Below are 23,054 nucleotides of genomic sequence, written 5' to 3'. Positions count from 1 at the left end.
TGCCACAATACCGGCCCCATTTCTTTTCTTTTTTTAAAAAAAGATTTGTTTTTTATTTATTTGAAAGTCAGAGTTACAGATAGAGGGGAAAAGATCAGGAGATCTTTCATCTTCTGGATCACTCCCCAAATGGCCACAACATCCAGGGTTGGGCCAGGCCAAAGTCAAGAGCCAAGAACTTTATCTAGGTCTCACGTGGGTGCAAGGGTCAAGGACCTAAGCCATCTTCCACATCTTCCACTGCTTTCCAGGTGCATTAGCAGGGAGCTGGATCAGAAGTGGAGCAGTTGGGACTCACTGGCACCCTTATGGGATGCCGGTGTTGCAGGCAGTGGCTTAGCTCCTTACACCAGAAGGCCGGCATTTCTTTTCTTTTAATGAGAGGAAAGCTATCATTTTCTTGTTTCAGACAGAACAGCCAGATTTTTCATATTAGATAGCTGGAAGCTTTTCCCCTTTGTGAATGTAGCTGTGATTTGATGAGTGGGAAAATCAGATTAACTTTACAGAAATTGCTCCCGTTCAGTTTTTTTTTTTTTTTTTAAGATTTATTTATTTATTTGAAAAGCAGAGTTACATAGTGGCAAAGAGAGAGAGAGAGAGAGGTCTTCCATCCATTGGTTCACTCCCAGAGCTGGGCTGATCGAAGCCAGGACCCAGGAGCTTCCTCTGGGTCTCCCACGTGGGTGCAGGGACCCAAGGACTTGGTCCATCTTCTATTGCTTCCTAGGCCGTAACAGGGAGCTGGATTGGAAGTGGAGCAAAAGAGACTCAAACTGGTGCTCATATGCAATGCTGGCACTGCAGACTGGGGCTTTATCTGCTAAGCCACAGTGCTGGCCCTCCCATTCAGTTTTTGCTTGAGTGTACCTGTTAGAAAGAGCCATGGGGGCCAGCACTGTGGCGCAGCGGGTTAAAGCTCTGGCCTGAAGTGCCGGCATCCCATATGGGCGCAGGTTCTAGTCCCAGCTGCTCCTCTTCCGATCCAGCTCTCTGCAATGGCCTAGGAAAGCAATAGAAGATGGCTCAGGTCCTTGGGTCCCTGCACCCACATGAGAGACCTGGAAGAAGCTCCTGGCTCCTGGCTTCGAATCAGCGCAGCTCCGGCCATTGCAGCCATCTGGGGAGTGAACCAGCAGATGGAAGACCTCTTCCCTGTCTCTTACCTCTCTCTGTAACTCTGTCTTTCAAATAAATAAAATAAATCTTTAAAAAAAACCACCACCAACAAAAAACAAAGAGCCGTGATCACCAGTATTTTGCAGATTAGGTTTGGCAATAAAAACAATAACTGAGACAAATATTTTTTACCTAATTCAAAACATATTCCAATGGATAACATTAACTGAGAAATCTAACAGATAATTTCTGTATCATTTATGTTGTTTCCTCACAGAATAAATATGGAAAGATATGAAAACAACATGTATTTGTTTATTTATTTGAAAGAGTTACAGAGAGGGAGAGTCAGACAAAGAGATCTTCCATCCACTGGTTCACTCCCCAAGTGGCTGCAACAGCCAGGGCTGGGCCAGGCCAAAGCCAGGAACCTAGAGCTACTTCCAGGTCATGCACATGGGTGTAATGGCCCTATGACTTGGGCCATCTTCTCCTGTATTCTCAGGCATGTTAGCAGGGAGCTGGATTGGAAGTGGGGCTGCCAGGACAGGAACCAGTATCCATATGGGATGCTGGCTTTGCAGGTGGTGGCTTTACCTGCTATGCCACAGCCCTGGCCCCAAGATATGTCAATAAAAATATATGAACCTTTGTGAATATACTTTATTTTAAATTAAGACATACTTTACTGTGCTTAATTGGAAAGTTAAAATAATTTCTGTCATAATTTGTCAAAGGAATATTTTGTTCTTAACCAAATTGCTTATATATAATTTTTTAAAATTATTCATTTGAAAGGTAGAGAGAGACAGAAATCTTTCATCTGCTGCTTCCCTGTCTGAATGTCTGTTATAGCCAGGTCCAGGCAGGCCAAAACTAGGCGCCTAGAACTCAATCCAGGTTCTCCCATATGGGTAACAGGGACCAAACTACTTAAACATCACTTGCTGCTTCCCCGGGTGTGTGTTAGCAGGAAGCTGGAACTGGAAGCGGAGCCAGGACTTGAACAAGGAACGTTGGTATGGGGCGTGGGTGTCCCAAGTGGTATCTTTACTGCTGTGCCAAACACTCGCCTCAGCTTACATAGAATTTTAAAAAGTGAATTGTTTTCATTTTACTTGGAAAGCAGAGAGAGAGAAACAGATGGAAAGAGATCTTATTCCACTGGTTCACTCCCCAGATGCCCTCAATAGCGAGTGCTGGGCCAGGCTGAAACCAGGAGCTGAGTACTCAGTCTGGGTCTCTAGTCTGGGTCTCTCTTCCTGGTCTCTCCAGGAAGTTGGATCAGAAGTAGAGGAGCTGGGACTTGAACCAGGCCATCTGGTACTGGGGACTTAACTAGAATTTAATAAACGAGAGATGAAGTTTCTCAAGAAATATAAATAAGTTCACATCAGTTTATACTATGCGATGGTTGAAACATTCCAGATTTTAATTTGTTTTTATTCTAACCACTGATCTAGGACAATTTTCAAGAAGACCCCATACAAATGTCTATGATCATCTGTAATTGTCTGAAGGAGGAGCGGAAGATTCTGGAAAATGCGCAGAGATTCAATCAGGTCCTTTCATTAATCGAACACTACAGTTATGAATAAGCACTCATCCCTTCTGCAGACTGCACTGAGGCCCAGGTCAAGGCAGTGGGGAATGCCTCTCTGCTTTCATAGCCCCAGGAAATGGGAAAATCAGATTGAGAGAATCTCTAGAAGCAGGTGGTAACAGGACCCTGATCTAATGGAAGTTAAGTCCTAGTGAGCAGGGAGACAACACATTGAGCAAGACACCCGGGTAGCGTGAAGTGCGATGGAGATGCTGTGCGGGCTTGGTGGACTGAGGGAGGTTATGGGGCTGTTTCTTCAGGACTGTCTCTGAGGTGCTAGAGCAGGCATGGAAACTGGCAGGCCAGCGGTGGGAAGAAGTAGAACCAGGTCGTGTCTGGGGCATGATGCCAAGAGGGCCTGCCTTGGAAGGATCAGATGTGGGCAGGAGAGGGAGTGGAAAATCAAGTGTGGCTCTACAGTTGTGGCTTGGGTCACCTAGAGTGGCAGTGCCGCTCACTGAGCTGGGGAGAGAACGAATGGGGCAGGAGCAGAGTTTCTGCAGGGCACAGTAGGTTTGGGGGAGCAGAAGAGGCTGGTGGGAAAATCCAGCTTTGTTGCCAACATGACTAAAATACTTTTTAAATACTCAAGATACCCGAAACATGAATGAGTCAGTGTTTTACTAGTACCAATATTTTTTTAAAAAGAATTATTTATTATTTGAAAGATCCAATGATGGAGAAACAAACAAACAAAAAAAACAGGGAGATCTTCCATCCTCTGGTTCATTCCCCAAATGCCTGTGACAGCCAGGGCTGGGCCAGATTGAAGCCAGAAGCCAGGAAGTCCATCTGGGTCTCTTACATGGGCGGGAGGAACCCGAATACCTGGGCCATCTTCCACTGCCTCCCACATGCATTAGCAGAGAGTTATATCAAGAACATGGAGTAGCTGGGACTTGAACCAGGTACTCAGATACAGGATGCAGGCACCCCAAGTGATGGCTTAACCTGCTGTGCCACGGCTCCTCTACCAAGTACCAAGATTTTTTGATGATAGTTTTAATAATCCTTGCACCAACCTTCTTCTTTAAAAAAATTATTTATTTAAAAGGCAGAGTTACAGAGAGACAGAGGCAGAGAGAGGGAGGGGTCTTCCATCTGCTGCTTCACTCCCCAGATGGCTGCAAGGGCCGGAGCTGGGCTGATCCGAAGCCAGGAGCTTCTTCCTGGTCTCCCACGTGGGTGCAGGGGCCCAAGCATCTGGGCCATCCTCCACTGCTTTCCCAGGCCATAGCAGAGAGCCAGATCAGAAGAGGAGCAGCCAGAACTTGAACCGGTGCCCATATGGGATGCTGGCATTGCAAGTGGCAGCAGTACAAATTAATTCTGAAATCCCTTTGGGGAAAAAGAAAAAAACTTGCAAGAATAGCAACGAAGTTCTTGAAAAACGTAGAGCAAAGAAATGGCACTAGTCCTATCCCCTATAATAATAAACATGGCCCAGAGGTTCATGCTAACTGAACAGACACCAAAAGGAAAGAAGAGAAAAATCTGGTGGAAGTGATTTTAGATTCCTGTGGAATTTATATGATAAAGGCAGTAGCTTAGAGCTCAAATAAGTACTGTCTGCTAAATGTGGATAAGAAAAATGAATAACAATAACTGAAAGTTAAACTAGACCCATACGTCACCCCAAACACAAGAATAAACTTCTGATGTATTAGAGATCTAAATAAAAGTGAGAACCTGAAACCATGCATGTGCCAGGAGAAAACATGGGTGACCTCCTTTGTAGTCTGTCAGGAGGGAAAGAGGGAAAATCCAGGTATCACAAAAAGGGAAAAGATCGATAAGTTTTGGTTCTATGAGTATACTTTAGAAAGCTTATGAAGAAATGGAATTAAAAGTTGTTTATCTTGGCCGGCGCCGTGGCTCACTAGGCTAATCCTCCGCCTTGCGGCGCCGGCACACCGGGTTCTAGTCCCGGTTGCCTCTCTTCCAGGCCAGCTCTCTGCTGTGGCCAGGGAGTGCAGTGGAGGATGGCCCAAGTGCTTGGGCCTTGCACCCCATGGGAGACCAGGAGAAGCACCTGGCTCCTGCCATCAGATCAGCGCGGTGCACCGGCCACAGCGCGCCTACCGCGGCGGCCATTGGAGGGTGAACCAACGGCAAAAAGGAAGACCTTTCTCTCTATCGCTCTCTCTGTCCACTCTGCCTGTCAAAAAAAAAAAAAAAAAAAAAAAGTTGTTTATCTTGGTGCAAGAAATTTTGGCATCCATGCATACATAGTTTTCTTCACAATTTTCCATGAACTTTTTGAGTACCTCTCATAAAGACACCCACCCGGAGCTTGTGCTCTGTCGGGCTTTGTGTAAGCAAGGATGGCAGGCACAATTTCTACTGTCCAGGGGATTTATCCTGAAACAAAAAGCCTCCCTCTGGAATGGGGTCCGTGTGTGAACAGCGACTGTCATTTACCACTCTAAAACTCGTGGCCCTAGAACGCTGCCTGACACTCACTTAGTGCCCAGTAAGTGTGTAGTGAATGGATCAATCAGAGTCCGCCTCAGTGACGAGCAGACACTGCCCCATCTGAGTTGTGACCGTCAGAACTAAGGGCCGAGTACTCCTGGGAAAGACTTGATTTGCATTCATTGCTGACTTCTTTGTGTCCAGTATTCTGCAAAGCCCTTGATGGGGTGCTTTTCGGGTTCAATGTGAACCACTTGAGAGCATGTTGGGATGGGGTTTCTGATTGTGTAATTAGGTTATGACCTATGAGTCCACATGTCCAACAAGCTCTGAAGGTGGTTAAGATGGGGCTAGCATGAAGACTGCATTTTTAATTGCAAGCCTTGTAGACAGAACTTCAGAACTGTGTACAGAACTTCAGAAACCCTGAAATAAGTTTTCTGTGTAGTACCATGCAACTGTATGACTTCATGGAAGCTTCTAGAAAAACTTTGTGTGTTAGGCATGAACCGACCCTAGTCTCTCTGGTGGCCTCGTGCAGTTTTCCAGCCTTGTTCAGGGTCTCAGGAGCTGAGCTGCTTCCTGTTGACATGCGTGTGGGCAACGGTAATGTTTTGGAAGGTCTGGGTGGTAGGTGGGGCACAAGGTCTGGATTGGACTTTGGGGTGCAACAGTGCATCCGAGTCCATGCTGGCTGTTAACCATGTACTTCCTGTTACAGGCTCAGTCGGGGAATATTCAGAGCACCGTGATGTTAGACAAGCAGAAGGAGCTTGACAACAAAGTCAGAAACGTGAAGGAGCAAGTGATGGTGAGTACTCAGTAGACAACACCATGCTGTGACTTTTTCAACTCGAAACTGAGTTGTCCAATGAGGGGTAGAGAGGAAGGATTTCGCTGAAGTTCCAAACAATACACAAACAAATTGGTGAAATCAGTGGCCCGAGAGACATTTTATGGTCCCTGTTATGACATTCAGACACTGAGCTTCTCGGTTTTCTTCCTTGCAAGGCCCTGCAGTGGCTGTTAACTTTGCGCCATTCCCCAGTACACGAGGCGCTGCTACTCTAAGGGACCCTTTATAGCCCTGCCTCTCAGATGGGGATTCCTGAGATCACACGGAGCCTTGGGATAAACACGGCCTGTCTTCCTCAAGCACCTGTTGTGCTCTGAGACAAGAATTCTGATACGTTTCTGATTAGAATAAGAAAATCCTCAGCAATTTTAAGACAAAACTTAATGGCCAACGTTGTGGCACAGTGGGTAAAGCCGCTGCCTGCGATGCTGGCATCCCCTGTGGGTGCCAGTTAGAGTCCCGGCTGCCCCACTTCCGATCCAGCTCCCTGCTAACGCACATGGGAAAGCAATGGAGGATGACCCAAGTTCTCGTGTCCCTGCACCCTTGTGGGAGACCCAGAAGCTGCTGGTTCCTAGCTTCGGCCTGGCCCAGCCTTAGCCGCTGCGGCCATTTGTGGAGTGAACCAGTGGATGAAAGATTTTCTCTGTGTGTCTCCCCTCCCCCACTCTACCTTTCAAATAAATAAAATAAATCTTTTAAACCAACAACAACTTCCCAGACAGTTTATGGAAGCAGAAGTCTGCTTCGGTGCCCTTGGTGGCCTGAGTTCCTCTCCACGGCTGGGCTGTTTGGGGAAGACTGGGGAGCTCTGCTCCACAGGAGGCCTGCATTCTGAAGAGGCTTCCTCGCGGCAGGTGCAGCCCTGTCCTGGGCTCTGGGCAGCGGCACCTGGACTCGTGCACCTAGGGTAGCGTCCTTCCAAACTCTGGATTCTTTGGAGCAGCTTTGTCCTGCAGTCTTCCAGGGAAACACTCCAGTAAAGCAGAAACCAAGTGAGGAACAACTTGGGATGCCCGCATCCCTCGTTGAAGTGCCTGTTTAAGTCCCGGCCCCTCTGCTTCTGATCCAGCCACCTGCTCATGTGCTCCCTGAGAGGCAGCAGATGATGGCTCAAGTGGTTGGATCCCTGCTACCCACAAGGGAGGCCTGGGTGGAGTTCTGGGTTCCTGGCTTTAGCCTGTCCAGACCTAGCTGTTTGGGCATATGGGGAATGAACCTGCAGATAGATGATCTCTTAATGCTTGCTCTCTGCCCTTCCAGTATAATTATGTAAAGAAATAAAAAGAAAAAAATAAAATATATTTATAGTATTATGTAAATAAAATGTATTTCTTATGTAAATAAATAAAAAAGAAAGAAAGCCTAGTGAGCCCAGTCTGTAAATCAAGAGATGAGTATGTAGAAAGGGGACATAATCTGGGGGAAAAATTAGACTTATTTGTAGGGTGAGCTATAGACAGTTGATTGCCTGGATCAAGAGATGTTGGAGCAAATAAGAGGGCAGTGTTAGAGACTGTGCCTGGACAGCGGCATTAAGGCAGAACTGACCCGACTGCCCGGGGAGGTGTGGTCCCCGCTATTGTCTCTGAGGAAGCAGATGTTTGGTGAGCTTCTCTCTTCCTGTGTTAAATCATAGCTCAGAGGCAGTCTCCAAAATGATGAGGAAGAATTAGACTGTAGGCCATGGGACCAGGTGATGATACACAAAACTGTGTGTGTGTTTCTTAGGAATTTATTAATACATTAGATTCTCAGTCACAGCACATGCATGAGAATTACTATAACACAGTTATGTTAATTTGATATTAATGCATGTTAATATGATATTAATACGAAGAGAATAGAGTAAATGTGTTCATAAATAGATTCAATGTAGTTCTAAGAATATGATATTTTCCTTCCTCCTTCTACCTGCCTGCCTTTCTTCTGTTCCTTTTTAAATTTTTGAGATGACTTTTTTTAAAGATTTATCCATTTATTTGAAAGGCAATGTTATAGAGAGAAAGGGAGAGACAAAAAGAGATCTTCCATCCTCTGGTTCACTTCCCAAATGGCTGCAGTGGCTGGGGCTGAGCCAGGCTGAAGCCAGGAGCTTCCTCTGGGTCTCCCACGTGGGTGCAGGTGCCCAGGCACTTGGGCCATCCTCCACTGCTTTCCCAGGCACATTAGCAGGGAGCTGGATCAGAAGTGGAGCAGCCAGGACTCAAACTGGCACTCATGGATTCAGGCACTGCAGGGCATGGCTTTAACTTGCCAAGCCACAGCGCCAGTCCCTGAGGTGACATATTTTTAATTTACATTATAGTCAAAGGCTTAATACTCCAGTAAACAAAGAATTCAGTAGCTAAAAAGCAAAAAGATCATAATTCATTAGGAATATAAGCAAGGGTTCTAAACCGTAATCAAATGAAAAGATGTCCATTTCATTCAAATACAGTAAATTTTAAAATAATCACAGATCATTAAAGCTATAATATATCTATATGTATATATTAACTATCACAAATAGAGAAAGCATTTTTTTGGGCTCTGGCTTATGTCCCTTAGCATAATGATCTTCAGCGGCATCTATTTTTGTTGAAAATGTCGGTAAGATATGTAACCAACCTGCATGTCCGTCGACTGAGGACTAGGAAAAGAAAATGTGAAGTACAGACATGATGGGGTGTTATTACCCAGCCATAAGAAGTTGTTTTTGTTAACTTGAAAGGCAGAGTGACAGGCAGTGTAGTTACTGCACACTTATTAATAAAGTAAAAATTTGGAATCTTACAAGTCCAGTCTATCTTTGAGGGGGCTGGGATGGTTTCCATGTTTCCCTGGTTCTGTAGAAGGAATGATCTGTTTCTGAAAGTCTTCGAAGCTGATGATCAGTGACACACGTTTACATCTTTATAGAATATAGAGCACGAAATCAAGACCCTGGAAGATTTACAAGATGAGTATGACTTCAAGTGCAAAACCTTGCAGAACCGAGGTAAGAGTTCTCAATGAGAGCAGTGCCCGCCAGCTGTGATTTGTTGTCTCTGTACTCTAGATAACAAAGGTGATCACTGCTTCACATAATTGCTTGTGTTGGCTCCTTGATGGCCTAGGCCAGGGTTTCTGACCCTCAGTTCTCTTGCCATTTAGGGCCAGATAGATTCTCTGCAGTGGGGGCTGTCCTGTGCCTTGTAGAGTGCTTGTCAGCATCCCCAACTTCACCCACCAAATGCCTGTAGCACTGCCCGCTCAGCCCCAGTGGTGACAACCACAGCTGCAGATGTTGTCACATGTGTCTGGCATGTGTGTGGGGGAAGGGAATCACCTCCGCTTGTCACCTTGCTTATTGTACTTGGCTTATGGTCATAGACTGGTGGGTATGTGGAAGCCCCTGCCCTAGGTGCCTAGAGTCCCTGCAGAAATTCCAAGTGTGTGTATGTGCTACAGGGAAATTGCGTAGTTTTCTCAGGTTTGAAAGCAGTTTCACTCTACTTTGGCTGCTTGTCCTGAGTGATAGGAGCAACTGAAAGTAGCTCCTGTAAACATGTGCACTGTGTAGAACAAGTAGGGCACTGCTCTTTCCCTCAAGATCTTTGGTGGATACAGGCTAATGGGGAGAGAGTATCTGTAGTAGGAGCTGGGAGAAAGGAGTCCCAGCTGCTACTTCCTAATTTGCAGTTCTTTTCCATTTTTTTTTCTGAGACTTTGAATTTTGTCATTTGTGTTCATTTAGATAGTCTCCTGAGAGTAACTATCGAGTAGACAGTATTATTTCCAGTTTACCTGGGTCACTGACAGCAGGCACTTTGTTCCAGTGTGTCTAGTTTCTGTGCTCAGGACATTTTAAATTTGGTTCAGTAGAGATGGAGGAAGCCAGCCTTTGTGTATCAGGTGGCTCCAAAGCGGACGTGACTCTTGGCTTCCGTTGCTTTTCCTCTGCCCTTGTACTTAGTGCTGTCTCTTGTGATCAACAGAACATGAAGCCAACGGTGTGGCAAAGAGCGACCAGAAGCAAGAGCAGCTGCTGCTTCAGAAGATGTATTTGATGCTGGACAACAAGAGGAAGGTAGGGGTTCATGCTCCAACAAGGGCATTGGCTTTGCCCTGGACTGTAAACCACACATGGGAAATGTGAGGCCCGCGAGCCATGTATGACCCTCAGAATCCTCTGGTCTGGCTTTGCCAAGGCAGCCGCAGGCAGGACTTGAAACCACATCAGTCTGTGGCAGGCTGATTTTTAAGTTGCTAAGTTTGTGTGGCCTGTGAATGATGTTAAGCTAGCCATAAAACAGGTTGTGCGCCCTGCTTTAAATAATGGACTTGAGGTTTAGAACAGAGGGAAAACAATTTTTATATGCACTTTGGTGTGGAACACAGTTGGAGAAGGAAGATAGTTGCTTTGCTTTTAGAACAAGTATCTTTTAAAATTGTACAATTAAAAATGAATTTGTTGATTGGTTTTTTGCCCTCTGCCTTTAGGAAATCATTCACAAGATGAGGGAGCTGTTGAATGCCACTGAGCTCACCCAGAATGCCCTGATTAACGATGAGCTCGTGGAGTGGAAGCGGAGGCAGCAGAGCGCCTGCATCGGGGGCCCGCCCAACGCGTGCCTGGACCAGCTGCAGAACTGGTAAGGTCGTCCGGCGCGGCTGCCCACGCTGGTTGTGAAGGGTGCCTCCGAGCTGCGCCGGTGGACTGGGCCCAGAGTCTGCTATAGCCCAGCCCTGCTTCCCCTGGCAACTGTCACTGGGAAAGCACAGCAGTGTTTGTGACGGCACAGCCGTGTCTGCTGGCGTCGGTGCACTCCTGGCCCCTGGGACCCACGCTCGACTGTGCTGAAATACCAGTGATGTGGCCGTTACAGAACTGAGGGGACACGCGTCCTAGTGTGCTGTTCCAACCAGGGTAGCTGGAGGCGGTTTGCTCGGCTCTGTGAAGCAATGGTTTACTGTGGGCCCTTGCTGCAGTCCCCGCTCCAGCAGCTGCGTAGGAAGTGCTTGCTGGTGGCCCGTTCTGTGTGTTCCCGAGGAGGAGGGACCCTGGGTCCTTGCCAGTTGGCAGTTCTCAGAGCAGCATGTGGAGGAAGACAGGGCAAGAGGTGTGTGCACGAGAAAGGCCCAGGTGCTCTGCAGAAGCCCGTCAGAGTTCTGCGGGGACACGGGAGAGAGCTGAGGAAAGCCTGCTTGTGGCTGCAGGGCCCCACGACACAGAAGAGAAGCCCGCGCACCGGTCCTGCTGGCGGAGAGAAGAGCACGTGTAAAGGCACAGCGCGGAGGCCCTGCGGGGTCTGTGCTGGCCGGGCCAGAGAGGGGGCACCACAGGGAGACAGGCAGGGCAGTGGGGTGGGCTAGGGCCCAGGCGCCCGAGTGTGGGCTTCTCAGCCCCGGCCAGTGCTGGTGAGCAGGGACAAGTGTTTCTTAAGCAGGGGGTGCGTTTCTCTGGCTTTTTATTAGAAAGACAGCAAAGGCAGCTGGGGTCCTGTGAACAAGTTGGTGTGGTCTAGGTGAGGGACAGCGAGTGCTGAGCCTGGGATGGAGCAGAGTGGGTGGAGGAGGTGGGACTGTGACTGTCAGGGTCTGGAGGCTTGCAGCAGGGGCCTGGGACCAGAGGACTCATGAGGCTGTTTTCTCAGTATTGCACTGTGCGTTTCAAAATATCCTGTTACTGTTTGCTTGTTTATTTTACTTATTTGAAAGGGAGAGGGGGCTCCAGTCCACCGGTTCATTTCTCAGATGGCTGTAACAGCTGGGGCTAGGCCAGGCTGAGGCCAGGAACCAGGAACTCCATCCAGGTCTCCCACATGGCTGATGGGAACCCAAGGACTGAGCCATCACCGGCTGCCTCCCTGGGTGCACATTAGCAGGGAGTTAGAATTGGTAATAGAGGGGCTGGTGCAGTGGGTTAAAGCCCTGGCCTGAAGTGCCGGCATCCCATATAGGCACCGGTTCTAGTCCTGGCTGCTCCTCTTCTTATCAAACTTTCTGCTATGGCCTGGGAAAGCAGTGGAAGATGGTCCAAGTCCTTGGGCCCCTGCACCCCCGTGGGAGGCCAGGAAGAAGCTCCTGGTTCCTGGCTTCAGATCGGCAAGCTTCAGCTGTCGTGGGCATCAGGGGAGTGAACCAGCGGGTGGAAGACCTCTCTCTCTGTCTCTACCTCTCTCTGTAACTCTTTCAAATAAATAAAATAAATCTTTTTTTAAAAAAAAATGGAAGTTTTTATTGAAAAAAAAAAAAAAGAATTTGTAGTGGATCAGGACTCGGCCCATCCCAACTTGCATCTTAACCACTGTGCCAAACACCCCTCCCCCAGCCATTTATTTTTATTCTGTGAGTTGCCTGTGTGTGCCCCAACTTCCCTGTGTGTTAGTTTCCCAGCCCAGTGTGCCGCTGTGCCTTGAGAGGCAGTGACCCCTTCGCCTTCCAGCTGGCCAGGGAAGCCCTGGGGTGTCTGGGGCCCCCTGGAGGCCGCAGACACCTCTTCCAATGACAGAGCCGCCTTCACCTTCCCTGTGTGCAGGGTGGGGAAGGGCCAGGTAAAACCTCTGGAGCTCACCTGTCCTTTGTCCTGCCTCCTCTTTCCGTGGTGTAAGCCTCTGTGAGGCCACGAAGTAGACGCTTTTCACTAAGAACGCTTTCTTTTTTTTTTTTTCTTTCAGTTTTCATTTGAGAGACAGAGAGGCAAACACAAAGAGCTCCCGTCCACTGGTTCACTCCCCAAATGCCCGCAGCAGCCAGGGCCAGAGCCAACTCAATCCAGGTCTCCCCCAAGGACAGCAGGAACCCAGTTATTTGAGTCATGACTGCTGCCGCACAGTGTCCGCACTGGCAGGAAGCTGGCGTCAGCAGCGGAGCCAGGAGTCAGAGCCAAGCTCTGTGATGTGGGACAGAGACTTCTTTTTGTGTATCTGTTCTGTTTTGTTAATAGTGATTTTTTTAAAATGATCTATTCATTTGAAAGGCAGAGTTACAGAGAGGGGAAGGGAGGAGAGAAGGAGAGAGAGAGAGAGAGAGGGAGGGAGGGAGGGACAGGGAGAGAGAGAGAGAGAATGAATCTTCCATCTGCTTGTTCACGCCCCAAATAGCCACAAAGGCTGGGGCTGGGCCGTGCCAACACCAGGAGCTTCTTCTGGGTCTCCTACATGGGTGCAGGGGCCCAAGCACTTGGGCCATTTTCCAGGGCTGTTCTCCGGCCATTAGCAGGGACCTGGATGGGAAGTGGAGCAGCCAGGACACAAGCTGGGATACTGGTGTCACAGGCAGCTTTACGCACTACGCCAAGACACCAGCCCCGGGACATAGACTTCTTAAGCTGTATCTTAGCCCGTAGGCCAAACGCCCACCTGTGGAAGACATTTCTAAAAGATCTTCTACTGTCATTTCTCCAGGCAAATAGAACAGCACTTCCACACATTCCTTGGTGCAGAGGCTGTGTTACCGTTTGCAGCTGACTCTAAGGAATCTGAAAACAAGCGCTAGGTTCATGCAGTGGCCTTGTGGTTTTAGAGTCTAGACAGAGCACATGGCTTTTGCCTTTCAGCTGAGCGAAGCAGTCATCTTTGTTTGCTCTCCACCCTGCCCTAGGCCTTGTCTGCGCTGTCCATGTTGCTTCACAGCTTCAGGTTTGCTCCCCAACCTGCTCTGTACAGCATCTTGCTGAGATAGCACTTGACCACATCACCGTCTGCGGGTAAAACTCTCAGTGGCTCCTCACTGCCTTTTGCATCCCCTGAGGCATCTGCCTGAGATTTTATTTATTTTCATTTTATTTGAAAGGCAGAGCCAGACAAGTAGAGATCTTGTGTCTGCTGATTCACTCCGTAGATGCCAGCAGCCAGGGCTGAGCCAGACTGAAGCCAGGAGCTAGGAACTCAGTCCAGGTCTTTCACTTGAACTACAGGGACTCAACTACTTGAGCCATCGCTTGTTGCCTTCTGTGACTCGCACAGCAGAACGCTTAGTTGGAAGCGGAGCAGCTGCCACTGAACCAGACACTCCAGTGTAGAATGCAGGTGTCCCAGAGAGTGACTTAATCACTATGCTGAATGCCCACCCCAGTCTTGCCCCCTTTAAATTTTATTTGTTTATTTTCATTTTATTTAAAAGGCAGAGAGATCTTCCATCTACTTGTTTATTTCCCTAAGTGCCTACAATAGCTGGGTATTGGCCAACCCAAAGCCACCATCCCAGAACTCCAATCTGTATCTCCCACATGTGGGGGAGGGGCCCAAATACTTGAGCCGTCATCGGCTGCCTCCCAGGGTGACCATTAGTTGGAAGCTGGATGGGAAGCAGGGATGGGACTGGAACTCGGCACTCTGATACGGGATGTACGGATCCTAGTAGTGTCTTAACCATTGTGCAAACATCGACCCTGTGCCCATATTAAATCACAGGTGTCTTAAATCTCGACTGAAGTCAAAAGGGACTGGAAGGAGTCCATGGGAAATGCTGACTATGCAGAGATTTCAATTTTTTTTTTGCACCGAAATAGATTTACTTTTTAATTTCATTTTCCTGTGAACCTGTTGAACTTAGAAGTCCTGCCCCATCCATCCTCCTTGTGTAGATCTCAGTGGTGTGCGGAGGATTTTGCTCCGGGTCCTAGTCACCCTATGCCTGTTAGTTTTTTCTGCCTGAATGCTGGCAGCAGCTGGTTCTTGCCATTTGTTCTGTAGTGCGAGCTGGGTACCATCCTGTGTGCCTCTAGCCCCTGGTTTCTGTGATGCTCTCTAAACCAGGCCGCTCTGGGACTACTTCTAATTCAGACACCTGTGTCTTGGCCTTTCCAGGTTCACCATAGTGGCAGAGAGTCTGCAGCAGGTTCGTCAGCAGCTTAAAAAGCTGGAGGAATTGGAACAGAAATTCACCTATGAACATGACCCTATCACCAAGAACAAACAGGTGCTGTGGGATCGCACCTTCAGTCTCTTCCAGCAGCTCATTCAGAGGTAACTTGGGGACACTTGTTTGCACCTCCTGTGATTCTCCAGAGGGACGTGTAAGGCAGTTCAGGTCATTGAGAAGGTGACAGTCGGCTTCCTGAACTCCTGTTCATGCCAGTTGCTATTCATTGTTGTGGTCGCCTGGGCTGGGAAGCGTGGGACCAACTGAGTCCAACCTCATATTGGTCCTCTTCTGCCCATACCACGACGTCATCACAGTTGAGGCGGTCAGATCCCCTTTTCTGAACTCTCACTGGATAGCTGCCAGGCCAGGCTCCCTTCTCTGCCCCCCGCCCCCTCCTGAGACGCTGTGCTGTCCCAGGGCAGGTCCTGATCCAAAGGGAGCCCCTGCGTGGGACACTCACAGCCCCTCTTCCACAGCTGGGACCTGGCTGGCCACTGCACACCTGCCTTCCACGCGGTCCCCGTGTCCCGGAGACTTGACTCTTGCTGTTTCCTAGGCTCAAGTGTATACTTGATTTTCCATGCCTCCCCGATGGTATTTCCTGTACCTCACAGAGCTCTTGTGCTGCCTGTGAAGCTGTATCATCCTGAAGCTTTCACCTTGAGTCTCATCCTTACATCTTTCAGGAGTTCCCAGACCCATTCTTCCCTTCCAGACTCTCAGAGCTCATTCTCTGTTCCTCCCCTCTTCGGCCTTTTACTGTATGAAGATCTGTGTATTTGTTATCTTTGTTGAAACTTGGAAGGTTCTAGAAAACAGGCATGAATCCATCACCCTTCTCCCCCAGCGGGGCCTAGCACAGTGCCTACCTTGTAAACAGTGGGTGTTCCAGACGTGCTTCCAGGTAGTAAGTAAATGTCTCTGAGAGGAAGAAGAGGGTTCGTAGTGCAGGAGTGTTGATTTTTGTGCCAAGTTGACACCTCACTGTGCTTCCCTGTGGCTGATGTCCAAACAGGAATGCTTGTGGGCTGAATTCTGGAAAACTTAAGGACGTTGACTTGGATTTTTGAGTGCATCTTTGATTTCTAATGTATGTTTGTAAATGAGAATAAGGAAGTTTAGTTTTCAGTGTTGAATAGGATCACAAATCATGGCAACTATTCTGTGTTTGCTGAGTATAGATTAGATTTTGGGGTTTCTTTAAATTAGCAAGCATCACTTTGTTCAACCCATTTGTCAGAATGTCTCACAGTATCTTCTAGGTTGTACTCTCCAGTTCCCTTTCCTGTCTAGGAGAAATCATTGTTTCCTGACTCACCCTCCATGAAAGCTCTAATTTATCTCCCTTTGCTGGGCCTTCACAGCTCGTTCGTGGTGGAGAGACAGCCTTGCATGCCCACTCATCCTCAGAGACCGCTGGTCTTGAAGACTGGGGTGCAGTTCACTGTGAAGCTGAGGTGAGGAAGAAAGGACGGAGTTCCGTATGCTGCCGAGCACGTGGTCTGCAGCAGTCATTTCCTTTGACAGAGCTGTCATACAAGCTTAGGGTGCTTCGGAGGAAAACAATTTTACTAGACGTTTTAATATGAATTCCTACAAAGACTATCCAAGGGTCTGTTTTCCACACAAAATAACTGGTATTTATAGAAAAATAACCTATATATGTATACACACACACACATACACACGTACATATATGGGTTTTATATATATATATATATGTATACACACACACACACACACACATGCACCCATGATTATTTTCCAGGTGTAAATATAAAGCATGTTCACAATAGAAAAGAATTTGAAATTGCAGGACCATGTGTGGTAGAGAGTAGAAGTTCCCAGCACCTTACCCCGAGCTCTGGGAACCCCCAAGACCACATGTCGCATGTGTGAATGTGGGTTTGTGACATGCACCTGTCTCTGGGTGGTGGGTTTATAGCTTTCATCACGTTTGCAGAGCTGTGAGCTGACTCCTGTGGGCCACCACCACAAGCAGCCTAGCATCTGTCCTCCCAGAATTTGGTCCATGTCTACACAAATATGTAAATATACATGTGTGTATTCTACACAGAGACACAGACCCAAAAAAATGATGTATTTAAAGTGAGGAGTGTGCTATGTAAATTGTTTTTCTCCTTGACAGTAATTACAGAGACATTTCCACGTGAGAACACGGGCCTTTATTCTGTTGAATGGCCGCATTCACTTAATCATCCCTCTGGTGATGAGCAGCCAGACTCTGCAGAGCTGGGCTGGCTCTCCAAGAACACCCTTGTCCTTTTTTCTGGGGGCGCTGCTGATGTAGGCCCCAGCACTGCTTCCCTAGTAGGCAGTGGTACAGCACCACATTCAAGCATCTGTGGAATCCTAGGATTCCCAGCGGGAAGGGATGGTAACAATCTGATCCCATCCACCTGCTCCACCGAGTGGAGCATCCAGAGACCTGAGGGCTTCCTGCCCCAGGTCTGCAGCCAGTGAAGCAGAGGCATGTGGGAGGCCCAGCCCCCATGTCCCCACTTCCTGTCTCTGCACTGACCTGGAGTCATCTCAGAGGGGACTCTTTTTTTTTTCCTGATAGCTGTTATTTTCTCCCAGTAGGACAAACACTAGGTACCAGTTTTAGTAAAAAAATAATGTTCACTATTTTTCACCCATATAGATTGGCCCAAAGTAGAAATTTTGATAAAACCCAGTGTTGGTGAGGTTATAAGTGGGGTCTTCAAAAAGGTCCTGGAAAATGTATATTAAGAAAAAATATGCATAGATTTAAAGATTTTTTTGCATCAAAATAAGCTCAGTGTTTTAGTTCCATTTTCCGTGAACTTTGTGGAGTAACCCCCGTACGGAGGCAGGCACCCTCACTCACTCTACTCAGCAGGGTGAAGTCAGGGCTGTGTTCTGGCAGAATTCAGTGTGGAAATTTTGCCATAGCAGCCTCACACTCGAAATTTATCCTGCAAAAACTTGTACACTTGGGAAAAAAAAAGCTAAGTGTATGAGTGGGAATATGAGTTTCACTGTAATAACTAAAAACTGGAGGGAGGGATGCCATTTCTAAGCATTCATAGGACATTGGCTGGTAAATAAATTACAGTAGGTCATTTCGTAAAGTAAGCACCTTTCTCGTTCTTCCCAGGCTGTTGGTGAAACTGCAAGAGCTGAATTATAACCTGAAAGTCAAAGTGCTGTTTGACAAGTAAGAGACCCCTCGTACTAGCTCGGGTGCACGTGCTGTTGAAATGCTGGTGCTGCGCGTCAGACACTCACCGCGGTTCCGCAGTGTCGACAGCGGGAGGGAGTGTGAGCCCAGCGCGCTCCTGCCTGGATCCCCCAGGGCCGGCCATGTAGCTGCAGCAGACTGAAGCCGAGGGCTTCCCCAGGAACAGTGGGTCTGTGCCTCGCTCCACGATAAGTGGCTGAAAGAACACATATGAGATTGTACTCATGAAGGCTTGAAACCCCTGGACGTGGCACACTAACTCCTCCCAGGCCAGCCCTGGGGGAGAGCCCTTGGTAAAACACAGGCCAGTGGGCCCAGCTGCCACGGGTCAGGGAGGGGCTTGGTTTTGGGGTGAGGTCGCTGGTGTTTGGGGGCACCGTGTCTGAGGACTGCTGTGTTCACATGTTTTTGTTTGTTCTTCGCAGAGACGTGAATGAGAGAAACACAGTGAAAGGGTATGTGGCGCAGTCTGCTCTACGCTTTGCCGGCTTTGCGCTGTTAGCCTCTCAGGTGCCAGCCTCTCAAGCTTCTCTGCTCTGTGTTGTGTAGATTCAGGAAGTTCAACATCCTGGGCACACACACCAAGGTGATGAACATGGAGGAGTCCACCAACGGCAGTCTGGCGGCGGAATTCCGGCACCTGGTAGGGACACCAGTCTCCCCTTCTCGGGTGGTCCCTGCTGCCTTAGGACTTCCGACACCAGCGTGGCCCTTCATGGCACTCTGCCACGTGGAGGGCATCGCCTACACTTTCCAGACTCTGGGGCCTGCAGGGGTGTTGCTGGTGGCCTCGCCTTCTCCCTGCTGCGTGAGAAGAGGGGCTGCCGGGTGCTCTCAGGCTCTACCGGCACGAAACCGGGGTCTGCTCTAAGCCCAGAAGCCACAGGGAAGATAACCCTTTTCCGTCAGTGACCATCTGGTCAACCAGCGGACCACTCAGCTGGGAAGCTAGGGACTGAGTGGGAGGCTTGGTCCACCTGGGAAGCCCGAGGGTGTTCAGTGCCGCTCTCAGGGCCCCAGGTTGCTTCTTGCAGCCCACTTGGAGGCAGGCTCAGCTGGGCAGGAATGAGTAGCTACGCCTAGGCTGGAAGACTGCCGAAGGAAGGAGGAGGAGCCTAAGCCTGGGGTGGTGCCACAGCTCATGCAGATGTGTGGGGTGTCACTCGGAGTTTGCACAGCGGGAGGGAGCAGGATGGGAGTCACTGGCTCCCTTCTGGCCCGGTGGCATCTGTACTCCCACAGACTGCTGGGAGAGCTGCTCCTCTCTGTCCCTTGTTCTGCCTTCTATGGGCGGTGACTCTCCTCCTTTCCTGTAGTCCTGACTTTGCTCTGACTGACAAATGCACGCGTCAACTCTAATGATTGTCTTGAGGCTTACAAGGCGTCTTCTTGTGTTTATAGCAACTGAAAGAACAGAAGAATGCTGGCAACAGAACCAACGAGGTGAGGGTCTCTCTGGGTTGTGAATGGGCCCTGGTCAGGCAGGTCTGTCCAGGAGTGGCAGGCCAGTGGCCCTGGGTGCTGGGGACACTTCACAGAAGGGCTCAGATGCAATGGGAACGGGCAGAGAACAGGCTTTGGATCTGGTGCCTCTCTGAAAACAATGGAAACAGCTGTGCCCTGTGGTTGTCAGATGGTTTTGCACACAAATACATCACATGCTTGCAGCCCCCTCGGGAACAGTGTAGCGGAACAGGGGTGTCATTTGTCTTTTTCACATCTTCTTGGGGGAAGAAATTGAGTCACAGTGGGTTTTCAGGATTTAGCTAAGTGTGCATCAAGAAATCTGTCCCAACTGGAGTGAGAGGCCAGTTTTACAACCGCTGAGCTGAAGTGTCACAGTGGGTTTGCCTACCATTCCATCCTATCCCTGGCACCGTTTTTTTGTTCATCAGTTGCCTTTTTATAACTGACCCTTGAGCAGTTAATGTTTGTGGTGCATTCCAAGGTGAACCACGATCAAGGATCAAGCTTGGAATATGCATCCTCTGAGTGTGCACGGCTTGCTGTGCTTCCACTCACAGCCAGTAGAGGTCACCGGAGCAACGAGGCAAACCCCGGTCTGTGCAGAGCAGACTCCTGCTCGCCCTGGGCTGCACCTCCTCTCCGTGACCTCCCTGGGTCTTGCAGCCGCCTGCACCTGCCTGGTTCTGAGTTGTTGCCCTACTCATGTTAATGTGTCCGAGGAACTTTTAAAACTATACATTTTTTAAAGATTTATTTATTAATTTGAAAGGCAGGGTTACAGGGAAGAAGAGAGAGTGAAAGGGAGATCTTCCATCCATTTGTTGACTCCCCAAATGGCGACAGCAGCCTATGTGGGTAGGGTCCCAAGCATTTGGGCCAGATTCCCCTGCTTTCCCAGGAAAATTAGCAGGGAACTGGATCGGAAGTGGAGCAGCAAGAACTCAAACCAGTGCTCAGAGGGGATGCCAGTGCTGCAGAAGGTGGCTTAACATACTACGTATTTATACCCACTCCCAGGCACGCTTAAGCAGAGCGCTCCTTCCAGTAGAGAATCACTGCTGAAGCCCCTGTGCACCTGCCGCCTGCTAGTCTCCTGGGTGTGCACCTGCCACTGTGGTTGGGGCCGTGGGTGGGTGGACAGGGCCAAGTGGCCAGTCAGCCTTAGCCAAGTCACAGATGAACCCATTAGTAGTTGGTGTTGCCTTGTCTAATTCCTCTCGCCATAAATTCAGACCTTTTTTTTTGCAAGAACACTGAGAAAGCTGAAACAGTGAAATCTGGGAGCAAGGACAGAATCCTGGAGCTGCCTTCTCAGTTGCTGTTGATTGGGTCCAGGGTCTCTACCACTGTTGCCGTGCTTATTTATTAGGCTCCTGTAAGTTGCAGGATCAGTGAATTGCCTTTTCCTTTGTTCTCTCTGTTGTAAGGGTCCTCTAATTGTAACCGAAGAGCTTCACTCCCTAAGTTTTGAAACCCAGCTGTGCCAGCCTGGCCTGGTCATTGACCTCGAGGTAAGACCTAGAGGGTCCCAAATGGAAAACTTTTGTTTTTACTCCCAACTGCTACCTATATTTGTTTTTTCCAATTTTTATTTCTAAAGGTACAAAGCTACATCAAAAAGTTCATGGAAAATGGAATTAAAAGATGTTTAGATTGGTGCAAATATTTTTGAAATCCGTGCCTAGTTTCTTCATAATACTCGTTTTCTGTGAACTTTTTGAAGACCCTTTGTGTTTACCCAGTTATTAAGAAAAAAAAGGTGATCTTCAGCTAATACTGTCTCGTTATTGATATAAATTGATACATTGATAGCCCAGAAAGCTAGAAAATGGAATTAGTCTTCAAATTCTGCCTACTAAATGTCCAAATTGAAATAGCCTGTGTTAATATTTTTGCACAAAGCATGGAGACCTAACTTTATAACTGAAATATATATTAAAGAAAAATGCAAACAAAAGGCCTATAACTCTGCCTTTGTACTTTTCAAACGTAAAGTCTACGCAGAATCTCACGTGGCGCCTGCTGCTCTCTGGGGAGACCCGGTGGGGTGGGGGGGTGGGGGGGTGTGTCTGTGGTTCAGCTAACGCCAGGATCTTTGTCCGCTTGCAGACGGCTTCCCTGCCCCTCGTGGTGATCTCCAACGTCAGCCAGCTCCCGAGCGGTTGGGCGTCCATCCTGTGGTACAACATGCTGGTGGCGGAGCCCAGGGTACGGCACACACATCTGCCCTCCTGCTGGTGGCTAGCCAGGGCTCCCGTCTGACCCGGCCCCTGATGTCCAGATGTGGAGGGAGAAGAGACGCACTCGTGGCATTGCCAAGGATCTTGAGGGATTCTGGGGCGGTGAAGCCTGTGGGTGTAGGAGATGCGCAGACTCGGGCCACTGGCAGGTTCATCCAGCTTCTGTGCTGCAGGGGCCCTTTCTCACTGTTCTTTTCCAGCAAGTGTAGCAGTCCGAACAAACGTGCTTGCGCTCTCAGCGTGCACTCTCACCGTTGTTCCCTGTGGTTCAGGCTCGTTATTTGGAGCGCTGTGTTCTTTAAAGCCACCAGGAAGACTTAACTAGCAGGTCCTGAATCCTTGCTTCTGGGGCCCAAGAGAGCCACTTTTGCCAACCCATCAACTCATGACCTTGTTTTTGTGTGTGTCTGTCGAAAGACATTTTAGTGTTGGCTGATTGGTTCTCATTGGCCATACAGCTGGCAGCAGTGTAAGTCGTGCCTGCGCGAAGCTCCTCCAACACGTGTGTTCTCCCATGAGCCACATCACAGCCTCCGTGCCCTTCGAGACGTGAGGCACGACTACATTTGGGTGTCACTTTAAACACAGAGATCACCCGGGAGAACACCGAGGACGCTGGCTTGCAGAATGAGAGCTGGAATAAGAGTCGGCTCGTGTCCAGCCTCAGCTGGGAACGGGAGCGCTCAGCAGCTCAGGCGCTTTGCTGCTCTCTGCACAGCCTTGTGTTCACGTGGCCCCGGAAGTGCCACGAGTGTGCATTCCACAGTCACGAGTAAAGTGAATTCACAAACGGGTGTCTGCGAAGTGTGACAGTCGCCTCCCCGCGCTGTGGAAGTGACTGTGTGTCCTATCAACAAGAGCCGTGCTCCGGGTGGGCCCGTGTTTCTACCCAGCCGGGGACTGGCGGCCATGCTGTGACCCTTGCTTTTTGGGTGTCTCCTTCTCCAGAATCTGTCCTTCTTCCTGAACCCACCGTGTGCGCGATGGTCTCAGCTCTCGGAGGTACTGAGTTGGCAGTTTTCCTCTGTCACCAAACGTGGCCTCAACGGGGACCAGCTGAGCATGCTGGGAGAGAAGCTGCTTGGTAGGAGCACGTTCCCTCTTCGTTACGACAAAACTCGGGACACATCGTGGCGTTTGTGCTGCCCCCACCCCCCAACACTCCTGCGTTCTGTGAAAGGGACAGGAGTGTTCAGATCGGCTGGCCCTGGAAGCTGCATCCTGCTGTAGCTGTCTCGTACCTAGGTTGCCACAGATGCAGGCAGGATAAAAGATTGAATGAGTCCTTCGCTCATC

At 49.0% G+C, this 23,054-nt stretch overlaps 1 protein-coding gene across 1 annotated transcript in view; it reads left to right on the top strand.

Moving 5' to 3' along the window:
* Nucleotides 1-23,054, top strand: part of STAT1 (signal transducer and activator of transcription 1) — a 47,953-nt gene that overhangs the window by 12,830 nt on the left and 12,069 nt on the right. The window contains exons 5-18 of the mRNA XM_062189361.1: nucleotides 2,583-2,681; nucleotides 5,859-5,948; nucleotides 8,895-8,973; nucleotides 9,953-10,044; nucleotides 10,458-10,609; nucleotides 14,768-14,926; nucleotides 16,190-16,282; nucleotides 17,968-18,027; nucleotides 18,477-18,506; nucleotides 18,601-18,694; nucleotides 19,453-19,494; nucleotides 20,946-21,029; nucleotides 21,628-21,726; nucleotides 22,707-22,842. Of these exons, the coding sequence (XP_062045345.1) occupies nucleotides 2,583-2,681; nucleotides 5,859-5,948; nucleotides 8,895-8,973; nucleotides 9,953-10,044; nucleotides 10,458-10,609; nucleotides 14,768-14,926; nucleotides 16,190-16,282; nucleotides 17,968-18,027; nucleotides 18,477-18,506; nucleotides 18,601-18,694; nucleotides 19,453-19,494; nucleotides 20,946-21,029; nucleotides 21,628-21,726; nucleotides 22,707-22,842 (1,309 nt within the window). The remainder of the gene's footprint in view (nucleotides 1-2,582; nucleotides 2,682-5,858; nucleotides 5,949-8,894; nucleotides 8,974-9,952; nucleotides 10,045-10,457; nucleotides 10,610-14,767; nucleotides 14,927-16,189; nucleotides 16,283-17,967; nucleotides 18,028-18,476; nucleotides 18,507-18,600; nucleotides 18,695-19,452; nucleotides 19,495-20,945; nucleotides 21,030-21,627; nucleotides 21,727-22,706; nucleotides 22,843-23,054) is intronic.

The sequence above is a fragment of the Lepus europaeus genome, chromosome 1 (genome assembly GCF_033115175.1).
Source record: "Lepus europaeus isolate LE1 chromosome 1, mLepTim1.pri, whole genome shotgun sequence".
Classification (NCBI taxonomy): Eukaryota; Metazoa; Chordata; class Mammalia; order Lagomorpha; family Leporidae; genus Lepus; species Lepus europaeus.
This window is presented reverse-complemented; position numbering and strand designations above follow the sequence as displayed.